The sequence below is a fragment of the Penaeus monodon genome, chromosome 10, assembly GCF_015228065.2.
Source record: "Penaeus monodon isolate SGIC_2016 chromosome 10, NSTDA_Pmon_1, whole genome shotgun sequence".
Lineage (NCBI taxonomy): Eukaryota > Metazoa > Arthropoda > Malacostraca > Decapoda > Penaeidae > Penaeus > Penaeus monodon.
The window spans coordinates 29,838,013-29,856,103 of NC_051395.1; the positions used below are offsets into that span (position 1 = coordinate 29,838,013).

General features: G+C 40.3%; 2 protein-coding genes across 5 annotated transcripts in view; one reads left to right on the plus strand and one right to left on the minus strand.

Moving 5' to 3' along the window:
* The window catches only part of LOC119577995, a 39,004-nt gene extending 30,163 nt beyond the window's left edge, over positions 1–8,841 (plus strand). Inside the window, exons 2-6 of one of the 4 annotated variants that reach the window (XR_005229174.1) lie at positions 2,503–2,537; positions 4,692–4,854; positions 5,832–6,891; positions 7,066–7,274; positions 7,991–8,563. Coding sequence is in view for 2 of the 4 variants with exons in the window: in XM_037925697.1 (XP_037781625.1) it covers positions 2,503–2,537; positions 4,692–4,854; positions 5,832–6,891; positions 7,095–7,274; positions 7,991–8,220 (1,668 nt within the window). In the remaining 2 variants the exon portion in view is untranslated. Of the gene's footprint in view, positions 1–2,502; positions 2,538–4,691; positions 4,855–5,831; positions 6,892–7,065; positions 7,275–7,990 lie in introns of all 4 variants that reach the window. The other 3 variants (XR_005229173.1, XM_037925697.1, XM_037925696.1) reach the window with 3 other exon arrangements.
* Positions 8,842–12,277: 3,436 nt separating this feature from the next.
* The window catches only part of LOC119577996 (peptidyl-prolyl cis-trans isomerase FKBP62-like), a 6,868-nt gene continuing 1,054 nt past the window's right edge, over positions 12,278–18,091 (minus strand). Inside the window, exon 2 of the mRNA XM_037925698.1 lies at positions 12,278–12,698. Coding sequence (XP_037781626.1) covers positions 12,387–12,698 — 312 coding nt within the window. The 3' untranslated portion in view covers positions 12,278–12,386. The remainder of the gene's footprint in view (positions 12,699–18,091) is intronic.

The following is an 18,091-nucleotide window of genomic DNA, read 5'->3' on the forward strand; positions in this document are numbered from 1 at the left end:
GAGGTGCTCTGGAGAATTTGAAGGAACTGTGGATGTTGAGGATACAAAATATCAAATCTGAGGTACGCCGATGATATAGTTTTGATTGCCAGCAGTATCACTGAACAAAAAAAATACTAGATAAAGTTAAGAAGCAAGCGAAAAAGGCTGGCTTGTTTTTTAAAATCCCAAGAAAAATAAGAATGGAAGATTAAAAGATAACCGGAAATGAAAAAGATGAACATGCACAATAAAGGGGAATATTGGGAAAATGTGAGAGTTAAAATTTATTTTGGAGCTGTTTTAAAAATACATATGATGTTTTCCGGAGATAAAAAAAAAGAAATTACCATTGCCAAAGCGCCAAAATTTTGCTCTCAATAACATTTTGGAAAGAAAAAAGCATTCCTTATGGACCAACTGAGGTTATGAACTCATTAGTTTCCCAATGCATCATATGGTTTGAGTTTTGGGTGTTGAAGTGTAGACAAGAAAAGATCAATGTTTTGAAATGTGGTGTTAAGACGAGTACTGCGTATTAATGCAGAGAAGAGAGAATGATGAAGTGCTGAGAAAAAAAATGTAAAGACGGACTGTGGACATCGACAAAGAAATAAATTTAGTCGTATGAGAAGTAAAAGTATGAGAAACTGCGACAGGGATGGTGATAGACCGAGGAAGAGGCAAACCGAAGACAAGACTGAGCGACAATATCAAAGATATTTGCTGGCTGTCGATGGTACAAGCGGAAAGAAAAGCGTAAGATCGAGTTTAGTGGCGAAGGATGATGGAGAGGTCCACGGCTGCTCAAACATGAGCATACCGTTATTGATGATATATATATATATATGTGTGTGTGTGTGTGTGTGTGTGTGTGTGTGTGTGTGTGTGTGTGTGTGTGTGTGCATGTATAAATATATATATGGTAAATTTGGAAATGACGCCTATTAGAGAAATTGCTGGGTGAAAGTGAATGATGGAAGTAAACTTTCAGTATTTTAGTTATAGCAAATGGAGCTTCTCTTCCTAATCCCCCTTTCAGTAGGGCTGCCCCCTACCTCCGCTTGGTCTGAAAAATGTTCACCTCGTATGTTCTGGCAGGACAAAGCCCGGGCAGATATCTGGATCTAGCACCGATAATTTCTTACCATGACCAATAAATCAGCAATGACAAGCCTGGATTTCGTCAATCTTCGTCGCTGTTGGGAAATGTGATTACTATCCAGTGCTCTTTTTCTTTGCCATATTTTGCATGTTAAAGGTGAAACAGCATCTTTTACACAGCCTAGCCATGACGGAATTTATTTGAATTTCAACTTGGGTCTACCTTCTTATGTGATCAATACAAATCTTATTAGCTAGTGGTCGCTAGTGTCTATTATCGCTTTAAGGGGATAACACCAAGTGACCCGAGTGTACATTCCAACCCCTTAAAAGTCGTTAGCATAAATAATCCTATAACCAATTTGACATTCATAAATTCCATAAGGATGCCGCGCAAAGACAATTTATCAGGTGAGAAAACCGATTTACATTATAGACGTGTGTGAATCGTATTTTAACTTCTCAAAATGTTTTCCCCGACTTAACGGATTCAACGAAAACTCTTTACAAATTTTTTGTCAAAAAATAATTTAAGATTAAATGTCGAGGTTTGGATGGGTTATACCATTTCCGATTTTTGTTTAAGGATAACCCCACACATTTCAAGCAATACTGTTGACATTGATTAAAACATTGTAAAGTTTCCAGACTTTACAGTTTTAATGGCCGATATTGTTGGTAAAAATATTTGTGAAATATCACTAGTTTACAGGCTTCATTACAAACAAGAGCATTCCATTCACTGAATATTGGAAACTAAGCATGTATTACCAGAAAAAAGTCCTTGCACCATAGGTGTGTACCAGTTGGAAATGGGGGGGAAATGTATTTGGGAAAATAAGAGGTAAAATATGATACACGAGATAGGTCACTATGATGGTAATAAACAGAAAAAAATCTGAATCCACACAAAGGTCACTATATTGCCCCCTGCTACTCGCCTCCTGGGACACTGTCACCCCCATCCCTGGAAGACAAAGAATCCTCCAGTATTCACAGCAGGGTAAAGAGTACGACCAACATGCGGGAACGCCAGATTCCAAGGCTGGTCTGTGTGGAATCTTTGTTCCTAACCGAGGGAATTGACTACATTTGACTATATATGGACTAGTTCTCTGTATTCATATTTCCCTGGTAACTTTTATGCCTTCTCATGCTATCATAGTTAAGGTTGTGGGTATTGGTGTCTGGGGGGGGTCGCGGCATAGTTTCTATATTTGGTTGAGAGCGTTGGGGAGGTGGGGGAGGAAGGGAGGGAGGTGACTAAACCCATACCAATATCTTCGTGATGAATCATGCGACGGTGTTCTGATTATTTACCCTCATTTATGGCCCCCCTCCCCCCACATTGTCACTCGCCCAAACCAAACCATAATACGTTCTCAACACGTGCAACTCCCAAGTCCTTTCTCTCAACAGATGGCTGTATACGCCCTGCCGTTACCCACGCACAGGTAAGGAGCCCCGCTTTTATAGTATAGTTTACTTTATTTCTCTTGTATCTCTTTCTGAAAACTAAAAAAAATGTATATAATAATAATAATAATAATAATTCGTGAGCGCCATCTGGGAAAGGCTATGTTATTACTGTAATAAACACGCAAATTCAACTTAAATATTAGTATTTCTTCCTCATTCGCCCACTGATGGCCAATGCTCCGTCGGGGCAGAACAACAAAACAATTCCTTGAGAAAACTTGTAGTGATCAGTTTTATTTTTAAGCCTCCTACTGTAAATAGTATAAAGTAGCCATACTATCGATTTATAGGTGGAAATAGATGGTACTATTTCTGCAGTTACAAGTCGTAGTTTCTTTATATATTTTTGTCTGTGTATATGTAGATCAGTATATATGTATGTGTGTGTGTGTATATATGTATGTGTGTGTGTGTATATATGTATGTGTGTGTGTGTATATATGTATGTGTGTGTGTGTATATATGTATGTGTGTGTGTGTATATATGTATGTGTGTGTGTGTGTATATGTATGTGTGTGTGTGTATATATGTATGTGTGTGTATGTGTATATATGTGTGTGTGTGTGTGTGTGTGTGTATGTGTATATATGTGTGTGTGTGTTATGTGTATATATGTGTGTGTGTGTGTATATATATATATATGTTGTGTGTGTGTGTGTGTATATATGTGTGTGTGTGTGTGTTGTGTGTGTGTGTGTGTTTTGTGTGTGTGTGTGTTTTGTGTGTGTGTGTGTGTGTGTGTGTTGTGTGTGTGTGTGTGTGTGTGTACATGTATATACGTATATGTATATGTATGTGTGTACACTAACACACCGTGCATGATTGTCGCGTATAACACATGACATCGCTCGTCCTCGGCTCCAAAGGAACTTTTCAAATCACTATTAACAAGCGAACGAGCTAAACTGCAGATCTGCGTAGCTGCTTGCCCTTGTTTGCCGTGTGTGCTGTCCCCAGCCGCCCTCGACTCATCCTAACCTTCAATGCGGAGATAGAAAGGATGAATTGATTTTTTTTTCTGATAGTGTATTTCTTCGCTAGCAATATCACCCCCCCCCCTCCCTCAGCTAACGTCCTAGAATGATCACTGTCCCATGGTGATGTTGCCTAGGACATGGCGATGTTGTTGCCTAGGACATGGCGATGTTGTTGCCTAGGACATGGCGATGTTGTTGCCTAGGACATGCGATGTTGTTGCCTAGGACATGGCGATGTTGTTGCCTAGGACATGGCGATGTTGTTGCCTAGGTCATGGCGATGTTGTTGCCTAGGACATGGCGATGTTGTTGCCTAGGACATGGCGATGTTGTTGCCTAGGACATGGCGATGTTTGTTGCCTAGGACATGGCGATGTTGTTGCCTAGGACATGGCGATGTTGTTGCCTAGGACATGGCGATGTTGTTGCCTAGGACATGGCGATGTTGTTGCCTAGGACATGGCGATGTTGTTGCCTAGGACATGGGTAAGCGTTTTGAAATGTAAGCTGGATGAACTAAAATTATTTTTATTACTTTTTGTGATGATAGTAACAGGGATATTTACATGGGTGCAATATAATTATTAATAGTAATGATACGGCGGCTGATGATGATAGTAACATTAAGAGTAATGATATTAGTAGTAATACTAATAGTAATAGTAAATTGTAGGATAAATGTGATCACAGCTAAAAGGCACGTGTTCAAGATTTTACTTACGGGCTTGCTCAGGCTGCTGTCCATAACATAGTGTGGTAGACTCTATTCTTTTAAGAGATTCAGAGTAGAAGCACTTTATTACAAATTTCAAATTCAAGTAATGTCAGGCAAGTAATCATTCAAAAGCGCTTCTGCAAGAATGTGAAGCAGTCCACACAGGTTAACTCTCGCCTGCCGTTGCCCATTTTTTTCCTTCCTCCGTTGCCCATTTTTTTCCTTCCTCCGTTGCCCATTTTTTTCCTTCCTCCGTTGCCCATTTTTTCCCTTCCTCCCTTGCCCATTTTTTTTCCCTTCCTCCCTTGCCCATTTTTTTCCCTTCCGTTGGCCCCCCATCCCATTTTTTCCCCTTCTTCCGTTGGCCCCCCATCCCATTTTTTCCTTCCTCCCTTGCCCCCCCATTTTTTTCCCTTTCCCATTCTCTCCTCGCAAGATCGCTGTGCACCGCAGAAGGACGTTGGGAAGATCCAGAAAACTGTAACGACTACATCGACTGCATTCCTGATAGCGACGGACAGCTGATCCCACACAAAGGGTCATGTCATGGAGCTATGTATGACCCCGAGAAAATGGCTTGTTTAGAACCAAGTGAGGAGGTAAGTGAGCGAGCGAGCGCGCGCGCCTCTTGAACCGACTTAACGTCTAAGAAACGATACTTCGCCATATTTTGTGGTGGCGATTTTCTTTGTAATATTTATTTTAAGGTTTTAAACGGCAAGGCAAATGTCATTTATGTTTCGCTAAATGAGTAGTTGCCTGTCGAAGCATCGAGACAAACTCGCCAGACTTCGGTGTAGGGAACATGACATGTACACAGACTTGAGATTGAGGTCAAACTGGTCAATTGCGTTAAAAAAGTAAAATGATAATGACTAAAGTAATATAGGGCAAGTGTTGTCGTGATGACAAACCTTTGAGAATTTGTGCTGAACAAGTAAAAAAAAATCGTCCGGGCATATCCTGAAGAGACCATACTGAAAGGTCTTCGTCATAGTTATCTTTTTTCATGTTCTATTTTTATTTTTAATATATATAGAACTTGACAAATTGACCTTAGAGCTACGTGAACTGAGTAGCGGAGAGGGAGAAGGACAAGTTGAGTGAACACCGCTCCCTCCTCTCCCAAAATGACCACTCAGCATTGCCAAAGGATAAGTTTCTAGTTATTTTTGTATCTTGACGTGATTATCCCATTGGTAAGAGTCTCGGTTACAGGAACTGAAAGTACCGGTTCACATATATATTTATGATGAGGGTTACCTGGAAGTGGAGGGAACCGTGCACAAAATTGAAAGGACAGTTCAGATTATCACAGACAATGATGAAACCTATTTGGCAATTGCTAAAATAACTAGGAATGGGTATACCCCTCTTCCCTAGTGGCACAATCGACAAGTTATGCAAAATAGCTTGATAAACGCTTCAGTATTGTAGATCATTTTGACAACGTCTTGACCATCAATTTTGGTATTTAGGGGACAAACCATAGCTTGCAAAAGCTTCTTTAGGGTAGGTGTACCACGCCCCATCCATCTTTACAATCCTCTTACGAAATGTCCTCTCCCCCGAATAGGACATTAGCTGCCAGCAACGAGTGTTACCTCAATTTCGTTATGTCGGTGAAGACCACAGCCTCGGATTCATATGTGAAGGAAAACCAAATGGATTTTACTGTGCAGATTGCAAAACTCTTGTGAACTGCATTGATGAAAGTGCATTTCCTTACACCTGCGAAAACATGACCAGATGTGACAGCAGACAGACGTTTGGGGGTGGTGTGTGCTACCCAGAACATCCTCAGCAATGTTTTTGTCACACAAAGCACACGTTTCACGTCGATCTATACGATGATCGGAAATTCTACTACTGCGAGGACGTACAGGCTGCATACGACATCTTCCAGTGCCCTAACGAGATGATCTTTATAGAGGACGAAATTCAGTGTAACACGCGTTCAGGCTTGCCGAGGTGCAGGTACATGGGCATCTTCTCGTATATTCCCGACTGCAGAAGGTACTACGTCTGCATCCTCACCCTGACAGGATGGGTGCAGAAGGCTTTCAGGTGCCACAATGACAGCGCCCTCGGTGAGCTCATGTTCAATCAAGTCACAGGGGAGTGCGAGGACCCTTGCACTTGGACCAAGCAGGAGTTCTCCTGCCAGAGAGAGGGTCGGTTTGGGGATACCTTCAGCTGCCGTATATACCATGAGTGTGTTGCCATGCCCTACGGATTCCGGCATGTGAAGCACGAGTGTCCCTTGGGCTACACGTGGGATCCGACAGCTCACAACGGCTACGGCCTTTGTGTTCTGGCCGAGACCAACACTGGTTGCGTCGTGGACTACTCCGAACTCAATTTGTGTGTTGTACCTGAATCTAGATGTCCCTATGTTCCTGTTGGAAATTCCTCTTTTGTTCTTCCTCCCGACGAGATTGAGCCACCCAATACCATCAGTGCTGCAGCACTAGACATTCCCACCACCATTGCAAACATTTTGCACAACACAGAGCCTCCAGTCCCTGCAGTATCGCTTCAAACAGTACCACCCTTGGAGTACACCACGATGTCTGAGGAGACGACCACATATTTTCAACCTTTGGAAAATGTAGAATTTTCTTTGGAAGATGATGGTAAGCATTCTTGCATCTGGGTAATAAATCTCATTGTAATAGTATTCATCTGCAAATGGCATACCAAAAACGTTTTCAGTTTCATTACACTATCTAGAAAAAATGCTCGTTTACAATTTCTAAAACCAGTATTGTCCACGAAACTCATTCCGAAAGAAACCTTCACTCTTTCAGCATTCATAGACTCTCCCGACCCACCTCAGATCCATCGAGCCAGTGTCCCCAGCCGTTTGACTTGGTAGCCGGCGATTGCGTCATGGTCTCGGGAGAGGACGAGAGGCGCAACTACACCGGGGCCATGGAGTACTGCGGCCAGCTGGGAGCAGGCTTGGCCTCGCCCTCCGACCTGATGGCGCTAAGGAACTACGTCTTGCTTCAGTTGGGTGAGTGTGGGGAGAAGTGGCGAAAGGAAAAGGATAGATGTGCCGGTAAAGAGGGATGGAGAAGAGGGAGGAAATCGCAGAAGGGCATTATCCGAGGTGATTCTGGAAGAGGAGGGGGATGTTAGGGACTGTAACCACATTTTAACAAACGGTTGGTTGAAGGGGAGAGGAGGACAAACTAAGATGTTGAAATAAGAGGGAAGGACAGAGGAAGACGGAAAAAAGGGGAAATGAAGAAAGATCTACTCTCGAGCGGTGACATAGGTGGCTTTGCAGCTAATGAAGAGCTTTTCTGTGTTCTTTAATTTCCCCATACTTTGTATAGGACTGCAAGAGTCCCACAAGGAGGATGCTAGACTTCCCCCTTCTGTCCGGGAAATGATTACTTTCTTCCACTATATTCACCCTGCATACAGAAACTAAGCACTAAGGAAATATTTACTGTGTAGTAGATACCTCCACCCGTGTGCCCCTTACAGACTGGTAACATTAATTCGGTAACAAGACAGAACACCTGTGTCTCAACTTCTTGCGTGACTTGCCAGTAACAGCTAGCAACAAAATGATCACACCAAACACAAGATTATAAGTGGGTAATGCCCCCAATACTCTCTTACTGATACTCTTAAGTCTCATCTCATTAGTTTATTCGTACACAAAGCTTGTAAATATTTGCAAGTATTTATCTTCCATTCTCTGCCCCTCCCCATCTGCAGGTGTGATTCACGTCCGGATCGGCGCAACCCGCAGTCCCGAAATGGAAGGAACCTGGTTCTGGCCCGACGGAAGACCTGTCCAGCCCTCAGCCTGGGGTCCTTGGCAGCCTGACAATGCTGGGGGTCAGGAGTACTGTGCCACACTCAACACCAACCTGTGGTGGAATGGACCTCTCAGTGACTTCAGTTGTAATGGCCTGTTTGCCTTTGTTTGTCAGCATGGTGTGTGAATCTTCTGCCATTATTTCTGTGTTTGTGTTGTGCTGTCATTCCCAGTATCTTCAATTTTGAAGTATTTCATATTTTGTCACTTTCTTAGTTGTTGGATTTCAACATTTTATTTTTCAGTTTCTTAACTAAACCTTTGTTAATTGTAACATTGTTTTTAACAATATGTTGAGGCCAAGTCATTTTTTTAAAAATTTTTGTATGAAAGCACAAACATTCATAATGATAAAAGGCCAAGGGTTTGTATGCTATAATAATACACAATTTCTTAAAAGAAAATATCTTGGAAATGACCCTTACCACAGTATTCATTATGTAAATGACAAGTACAAGTATTTAATGAAATATGAATATAAATATACATATAGAAATATAAATATTGAAAAAATCTATTTAAATATTATCAACTAAAGAATAAAATATATGCAGATTTTCTTTTGGCAGATATATTTGCTTTTGATTAATGTAGGTTATAAAGTCAAACCAACAAATATGTAGTTTTCTCCATTTTTATATGGCAGGCAACAGCAACATTGCATAACAGTCTACAAGTTTACATGTACATCTTTGTGACAATACTTCAAATTTCATTCCTTAATTTCATTATACATAACACATGAAGGTATATCAGCATACATATCCTATGTGATATCCACATTACCAAAACCATTACTTTTCAAATGCCACATCTATAATTCAGCAGTTACAAGGTTTTTCCAGTGCTGGAATCGCATCCTGAAAATCTTTAAATGACACATGAGAGCCAAGTATTGCCCAACACAGGCCACATGGAAGCAACACATGAAAAGGCATAAGCTACTGAATAACCAATTGTTGCTATGGCAAATATATTTACATTTCTGATACCTTTTTGATCACGAAAAGCTACAGTAAATGCTAAATCCACACACACAGATGCTTTGTGGCATGAATATTGGTGTGGACGGACATATTCTGTCCTGCAGTTCATTCTTGTATTTGAAGTTTTCTATTCGCTCCTTCCTCATTCTTTACCATTTCTTCATTCACTGTCATTTTCATCTATTTGTTTTATATAATATATATATATATATATATATATATATATATATTATATATATATATATATATATATATATATATATATAATATATATATATATATATATTTATATATATATATATATAATATAAATATAAATATAAATATAAATATAAATAAATAAAATCGGATCACTATCATTAGACTAATAATTAAGTTTATCTTAGCACACATTTTCCTTAGGAATCCATGGACTTGTACTTCCCTTTTCAATGTCTTTTTACATTCCTCATAATTTTATTGGACATGTTCCTCCTTTATTTTGTACTAAGGTGTGGAAGCAGGAGAGATCTCAGACGCAAGGCAGTGTTCTTGATCTGAACTAGAAATATGGATTTTCAGTCTCGCATGGGTGAGACAATACAATATATTCCACAACTTAACTACAGTTTAAACTACTGTACTAAATTTGCTAAGTTAAAGGAATCTAATATGGGATTCTACATCTGTAGCTATTTTTTTCTTCTATTAAGCAACTTCTGTTTAAGATTTTTAAAAATTTCTTATGAAACTGCATTTATCTAAAGCTTGATCTGCAATTAAGTTACACACATTTCTTAGAACATCTCAAACAGCAGTAAGTATGAAAGTAAATGTAATCCTTACAAAAGTACACATTACAAACCTCTGTGGTAAATAAAGTTATGTAGTAACAACAAAATAATATGAATTATATTCAAGAATAACAAATGTCATTAATAAAACGGATACACAAATATCCCAGTGCTGACAGGCATGGCATGTACGTACATGCCATGCCAACTGAGTTTACTTTCATTTTACACAATGATGGCTACACTTGTACTAAGTCACCAATTATGAGTACTCTCTCTCACCCGTTCACCATTTTCCTCAATTTACGAAAATATTTAACGTTATCTTATTTGCTGTTACTATTGTTTATAACATTATAGTAATTATAATGTCTATTAAGTCTTCAATGTTCATAGCATTAATAATAAAAAAAAAAAACAAAAAAAAAAACTGCCAATTCAAGGAAAGGTAAAATCAGGTAAGATCACAAAGTATACTAATTGACTCCTTTGTGGCTAAACAAAGCCATCTGTGCAAAAACATTTCACACACACACACACACACACACACACACACACACACACACACACACACACACACACACACACACACACACACACACACACACACACACACAAAAAAAAAAAAAAAAAAAAGAGCACAGCATTTTTCCCAGCAGAATTGGGTTAAAAACCTCAGGAATTACTACTGGTCAGAAGTTGAACCAAATCCTCTAATCAAAAATTTGAAATGAAATTTTTTTGTTCACTAACACAAGCTTCACTAACCATATGACAACTTGAAACTCGAGTTAATTTATTTCAGATGAATTTAGTTGAAAAAAAGATGATGCTTGCATACCTTATCACATTTCTCTAAAGAAATATAAACCAAAAAGTATTATCTTGCTTTTCAGGTGTTATGGAAACTCTTAAGCTAAATTTTGCCATTTGTTTGTAGCTATAATTTGTATAAATTAGTATTGCTTACAGTATCAACAAAAAGTCAAACCTTAAGTCATGGTTCATAAGAACACAAGAAGTGAGACAGCCCTGACCTACAGATCCTACAGGCCATCATCTTCCCATGTGTCCTAGAAATAAATTGAGTCCCAATCAATTGTGGCAGCAGACATGTACAACCAAATACAAAATCAATGCTTAAGTGCCTAGGGCCACTGAGCTATTCAGCACACATTAGTGCTCCATAATTAGTTTTACAAGGAGCTAAAACTATAAACATTAGATTTACAAAACTCTTATAAGGCCTTGTCCACATGATCAAGCACTGCCTAACACAGGCCCATTGTTTGGGAAATACTGATAAGCAAACCAGCGAAGTGCCTGTCCCATGGTTGAGCAAAATCATCAGATGAGGCCATCGACCTAGTAGTTTGTTTGCTTCTGAGAATGTATGGATGACCTGCCGGACACCTGCACCCCCTAGTGTAAGAGAGGCCTTGCTCGATGAGTAGGCAAAGCCCACCAATTGAGTAGATGGGCCTTAAGATAGGGGTACTATAAAGTTCATTTTCTGTCTCAAAATGCAATCACCCCTTAGTTTTCAACAACTTAAAAGAAATATCTACCATACCCCCCAATCCCTTACTCATACGTGTGGGGATGGGGTGGGGGGGGGGCTTAGGAGGCAGAGAGTGGAACCCAATTGGGATCACCCCTGCCTTGGACATGACCCCTTGCCTAACCAATTTTGCAGGATCTTTTCTCCCTCTTTCCTTTTCCTTCTCTTCATCCCCTTATTTTGTCCACTTCTCAAAATCGTTAACTCTTATTTACCCTTTTTGCCACAATACTTTACCATAATGCGTGTTGTCTTTCGTTTAGAACACCGACCATTCTGAAAATCTACAAACATCGTCTTGAACCAAAAATCTTTCTTTTGCCCCCAAGCCCCACACTATTGCTATATTTTGTACATGCTGCTAATTACCTTGAATCCTCATTAAATAATTTTACCAAACTCCCTTCAACCCATTAAACCCCCCCCATGGGTTTTGGAATCCCCCGCCCAACTAATGACCTTAGATGTTGAAACGGCAAAAAATGTTCAATAAATAAAATAAATAGTCAAGACATAATCTGGTCATATTCAGAAAACATTCATTCATGGGGTATGAGAAAATATTTTACAAATGGTCAGAATGCCAATTCTTTTTCTGTATAGAGAAATAAGCTCTTACTAAATTGTCCAAAATTACCTGAAATACCCAAAAGGATTAAAACAAACCACAGTGTAATGATCATAATGCTTGTGACATCTTGAAATATACTGCAGAGAAATTTTTTAAAATAGAACTGAAAAATAAGACCGTGAGAGAGATCATGGGGCTCATTAAGCACATATTTATAGGGTAAAAGTAAATACATTTTCCTTTAATTTTAAAAAATTCCTTAATTCGTCTACGGGTACGGCTGGGCCCTTAATGTTTGCATTTGAAAAAAATTTTTCCATTAGCGTGGTGATGTACCTTTGCAATATGGAGATAAGATTTGCTCTTAATTCTATAATTAGTGAACATATATGGACCCTCCTTTTAGGCAAAATATTTTTTCATTGCCTCAGCATACTTGTGAGAAAGCATCTTTTGCCGTTTCTTGAGAATTTCCATCTGCTTCTTGATGAGGGTGTTGTTGGGGTCAAGCACAAGAGCTGCCTGAATGTCTTCTTCAGCCTTTTCATAGTTTTGTAATTCAGTGTTTGCCACAGAGCGCCGGTAAAGGGCTTTGATGTTGTCAGGGTCTTCATTAAGGACCGTCACTGTGGCTGCCACGGCCAGTCGATACTGACTGTTGCGCAAATGGTAAAGCCCCAGGTTGTTGTAACAATGCATCTTGATCGCCTTAATCTCAGCAAGGCTGCTTTGTGTTTCCTTGTTTTGGTTTTTTTACCAGCCACTTCACGGGACTGGCGAACATGAAAAAAGGCGAAACTTGTTTGGGAAAAAACTCCCCTCTTTATAGGGGCCCAAAACACCTAAGTTCTTATACCAAAGGCCCTGGCCCTTTTTCTCTTCTGGGCTGAAATAAAAAATCAGTTTTGCATTTTCTAGATCTTCGGGCTTAACTGGCAAGTAAATGTGATATCGCATTGTTTTCATTATCACCCAAGAATTTTTTGGCATTTGTATTGAAGGGGCTGTTTCCCTAATCATTCATCACTAAAAGGGGCCAATTCCAGGGATCGGTCAAATGCCGAGAAAGCCTCCCCAAAAAACAAACAGTTTCCTCCCCCTCACAACAAATACCGTGATTCAACCCGCTTATCTCGCACGAGCACACTCTTTGGGTTTAAACTGAACACATATTTCTGAACCATCTTTTGGAGCACTTTTGCTTTGGTGGGCCCACCCCAACCCTCTACATTTACCCACCCCCCAGCATGCAATGTCAATGATCCTCTTTCGGGTTGTTTGGGCCTAACTCCAGTGTGAGAATTGGGATTTAAATTTTGTGGTTTATCCCAAACGCTAGTAATATATTTCCATAATTATCTTTTTTTATATTATGGATTTGAACCCTTTTTCAATCAAATTCAGAGATTCATTTTTAAAAAAATTCCCCTTTTTCTAAAAATTTTTAATTCAAGCTCTTCTTTGATTTTTGTTTTTAAATTTTATAATGGCCCAAGTTAAATTTTTGAATTTTTTAAAACCCTTGCCAAAAAATGAAAGGGCCCTCTTAAATACCAATAGTATCATAAACCCTAGACAAAAAAGAAACTAAAAACAATTTGATCCCTTAAAATAATAAAAAAACAATAAAAATAATGGAAATTCATCAAAAGTAAAATTCTTTCATCATCTTAAATAAAAATCAAAAATTCTCCTGGGGGGGTTCCAGCCAGGTTTTCCCCCCAGTCAGCTTCACTGACCACCCAACAGTCTCCTTTGTAACTGCCGGGTCATAGCCTGTTTTTCCTTCCACTTTGGGGATTCACTAAAAATAATGGGGGAAAATTTGAGTTTTTTTAAGTGAAAATTTTTTTTTTTTCTAATATATCTTTTTTCTATATTTTTTCCCAACATGTAAGAGGGCCCAAAAGTGCTAAAAAATTAAATTTATAGTCTCTGAAAAAACCCCTATAACATACTTCTTTCCCATTATATAGTGATAAAAATTTATTAACCACTTCCTTTTTTTCATAAAATTTTCATTTTTTTCTCCCTTACTCCAAAAAAGAGACTGCTGACACGACAGCGTCTTTTTTTTTTTCTATCTTTTTCCCCCCCCCTTTTCTCTCTCTCTCTCCCTCTCTCTCTCTCTCCCTCTCCTCTCTCTTCTCTCTCTCTCTCTCTCTCTCCCCTCTCTCTCTCTCTTTTCTCTCTCCCTCTCTATCTCTCTCACTCTTTTTCTCTCTCCTCTCTCTCTCCCCTCTATCTCTTTTCTCTCTCCCCCCATCCTTTCCCTACTCCCCCCCCCTTTTTCTCTCTCTCTCCCTTTCCCCCCTTATCTTTTTTTGCCCCTCTCTTTTTTTCCCCTCCCATCTCTATCTTTTTTCTTTTTTCCCCTCTCCCTCTTTTTCTCTCTCTTTCCCTTTCTCTCCCTCTCTTTCATTCTCTCTTTCTCTTTTCCTCTATCTCTCTCTCTCTCTCTCACTCTCTCTCTCTCTCTCTCCCCTCCATCCTCTCTCCCCCCTCTTATCTCTCTCTCTCTCCTCCCCCCTCTAAACTCCTCACTCACTCTCTCTTTCCCTCTCTCCTCTCTCTCTCTTTCCCTCTCTCTCTCTTTTTTCCCTTTCTCTTCTCCTTTTTCTTTCCCCTCTCCCCCTCCCTCTCTCTCTCTCTTTTCTCTCCCTCTTCCCCTCTCTTTCCCCCCCTCTCTCTCTCTCTTTCCCTCTCTCCTCTCTCTCCTCTTTCCCTCTCTCTCTTTTTCTTTCCCTCTCTCTCTCTCTTTTTTCCCTCCCCTCTCTCTCTCTTTTCCCTCTCTCTCTCTTTCCCCTTTTCCCCTTCTCTCTTTTTCCCCCCCCTCTCTCTCTTCTCTCTCTCTTTCCTCCCCTCTCTTTTCCCTCCCCCTCCCTCTCTCTCTTTTTCCCCTCTCCCCTCTCTCTCTTTTCCCCCTCTCCCCTCTCTCTCTCTCTCTCTCTCTCTCCTTTTCTCTCTCTCTCTCTCTCTCTCTTTCCCTCTCTCTTCCCCTCTCTTTCCCTCTCTCTCTCCTCTTTTTCCCCCTCTCTCTCTCTCTCTCTCTTTCCCTTCTCTCTCTCCTCTTTCCCTCTCTCTCCTCCTCTCTTTCCCCCCTCCTTCCTTTCCCTCTCTCTCTCTCTTTTTCTCTTTCTCTTCCTCTTTCTTTCTCTCCTCTCTCTCTCTCCTTCCCTTCCTCGTCTTTTTTTCTCTCTCTTCTCTCTCTCTCCCCTCTTCCCCTTTCCCTCTCTTCCCTTTCCCTCCCCTCTCTCTCTTTCCCTCTCTTTTTCCCTTTCCCCTTTCTCTCTCTTTCTTCCCCTTCCTCTTACTCTCTCTTTCTCTTCCTCTTACTCTCTCTTTCTCTTCCTCTTAAACCCCCCTTTTTCCCCCTTTTTACTCCCCCTTCTTCTTCCCCTTTTTTTCTCTCTCTCCTCTCTCTCTCTCTCTCTCTCTCCCCTCTCTCTCCTCCCTCCTCCCCTCTCTCTCTCTCTTTTTCCCCCTCGCTCTCTCCCTTCCCCCTTCTCTCTCCTCCTCTTTTTCTCCCTCTCCCCTCTCTCGCTCTTTCTCTCCCTCTCTCCCCTCTCTCGCTCTTTCTCTCCCTCTCTCTCTCTCTCGTTTTTTTCTCCCTCTCTCCCCGGGTCTTTTTTCTCCCCCCTTCTTCGCTCTTTCCCCCCTCTCTCTCGCCTTTCTCTCCTCTCACTCGCTCTTTCTCTCCCTCTCACTCGCTCTTTCTCTCCCCCTCTCTCGCTCTTTTTCTCTCCCGCTCTCTCCCCTCTCTCTCCCTCTTTGCTCTCTTCCCCCCTCCTTTTCTCTCCCTCTATCTTCCTTCTTTCCTCTCTCCTCTCCCTTTTTTTCTCTCTCTCTCTCTTCCCCCCTTCTTTTTCTCTCTCCCTCCCTTTTTTCTCTCTCTCTCTCTCTCTCTCTCTTGCTTTCTGTCTCTCTCTCTTTTTCTCTTTTCTCTCTCTACTCTCTCTCTCTTTTTCTTTCCTTTTTTAACCCCTCCTCTCTCTTTTTTCTTCCTTTTTCTCTTCTCTTTCTTTCCTTTTTTCCTCTCTCTTCCCCTTCCTCTTACTCTCTCTCTCTCTTCCCCTTCCTCTGTCTCTCTCTCTCTCTCTCTCTCTCTCTCCCCTCTCTCTTCCCCTCCTTTCTCTTCTCTCTCTCCCCTCTTTTCTCTCTCTCTCTCTCTCTCTCTCTTTCGCTCTCTCCTGTTTTTCTTTTCTCTCTCCCCCGCTCTCTCTCTCTCTCTCTTCCCCCTTCCCTGTCTTTCTCTTTTCCCCTGTCTCGTCCTGTCTCTGTTCTGTCTCTTCCCCTGTCTCCCGTCTCTGTCTCTCTCCTCTCTCTCTCTCTCCCTCCCCCTCTCTCTCCCCTCTCCTCTCTCTCTCTCTTTTCCCCTCTCTCCTTTTCTCTCTCTCTTCCCCTTCCTCTTACTCCCCTCTTTTTCTTTCCCCTTTCTTATTCCTTCCTCTTTCTCTCTTTCTCCTTTCTCTTTCCTTTTTCTTCCTCTCTCTCTCTCTCTCTTGTTTGAAGGATGTATCTACTTATGCTAAACAATTGCTACAGTTCAGTTCATGCAAAAGAATAAATGGCATCTCTGGAATTCAACATTTACTTTAAAGGTTTGAAAATATTATACTCACTTTCTGATGTCCTGGAGGGAATAGTGATACATTTTACCTTGCCTCTGCCCCAAGTGTGCCTAAATAGTAAATGCTCCTCTATCAGAGTTTGAAATACACATTAGAATATTAATTCTAACCTCAAATAGATTCCACTTTGCAGAGAGGCAGAATTGAGTGCGTGGATTAGTGGCTGAGCTCCCTCCTGCACGTCTCGCATTAGCTGGGAGCACAGGAGGCGCGTCAGAAAGTCCCCGCCCGGAGAGCCGGCCCTGAAAGGTAGATGGGTGTCCACACATTCCCCGGGTTGACTTCCGTGACCAAGATGCCTACGAGTAATGGGTTGGCTGGTTAATAAGTTAACCTATGTAACAGAGGTTGGGATTAAAAAAAACAGCAAAAAACACCCCAAACCCTTTAAATTGCCCCTTTCCGTATTTGGGGAAATTTTAAAAATTTCATCTTTTTTAAAACCTTTTGTAAAAGCTTTCTCAAAAATATTTAAGAAGCCCCACCCACACCCCTTTTATTTTATTATTATTATTATTATTATTATTATTATTATTATTTTTATTATTTTTTTTAGGGGAGGGTGAATTTTAAAGAAATCAGGGGGAAAAATTTTTCTTATTTCTTTTTTTTGTTACAAAATAATAAAACCCCTTTTTTGTTGAAAAAACCCCTTTGGAAATGACCCACAACCCCAAAAGGGGAAAAATAAAATAAAAAACCAAAGGGGGGGCAACTCCCAAAATGAAAAAAAGACTAAACCAAAGGGGGGAAAAATAAAATAAAAAACCAAAAGGGGGGAAATTTAAATAAACCAAAGAGGAAACTAAAAAATAAACCAAAGGAAATCCCAAAAATGGGGAAACCGGATACATCCCAGTAGGCGGTTATCCAGGGAAGGCGAACGGGCCGACATCTTTTTGAGATCTTTCTGAAATTTTTAACAAAACTTTGTTTTTGCAGAAAAAAGACAAAGAAGGGGGGTTTAAGGAATAAAAAAAGGGAAACCCCCATGGGGAAATTAGTAAATGAATGAAAATGAGACAGAATATTGCAGAAGGCTGTCTACAACAGGGCCTTAAGACAGAGTAGGAGGGCTTTGGTGACATCATCAAAATACAAATTAGTGTTGGTAAGGCTTTATGGGTGGATGTCATGAAAATACTCAGCATATCAATTTCATTTTTTCATTTCATGGGAATACACTCTTGGGTACTAAAAAGTAAATTTGTAAAAAAAAAAAAAAAAAAAAAATTTTGATTGTTAGATAAAAGGATGAATCGTCTTTTTCCCAAACTGATGCAATTTTGGGGCATATAGCTGACTAAATTAAATTTCCTTATTTATTTTAAAAAAATTTTATATTAGTTTTATTAATGAAAAATTCCTTTTTGCGATTAAAAAATATGGGCATTTAAATCCCCCCAAAAACCTATTCCCGCATCCCGTGGGGAAAATGGGTACAGCTTGCCCCGCATTCTCACCTAAGGTGTCTAA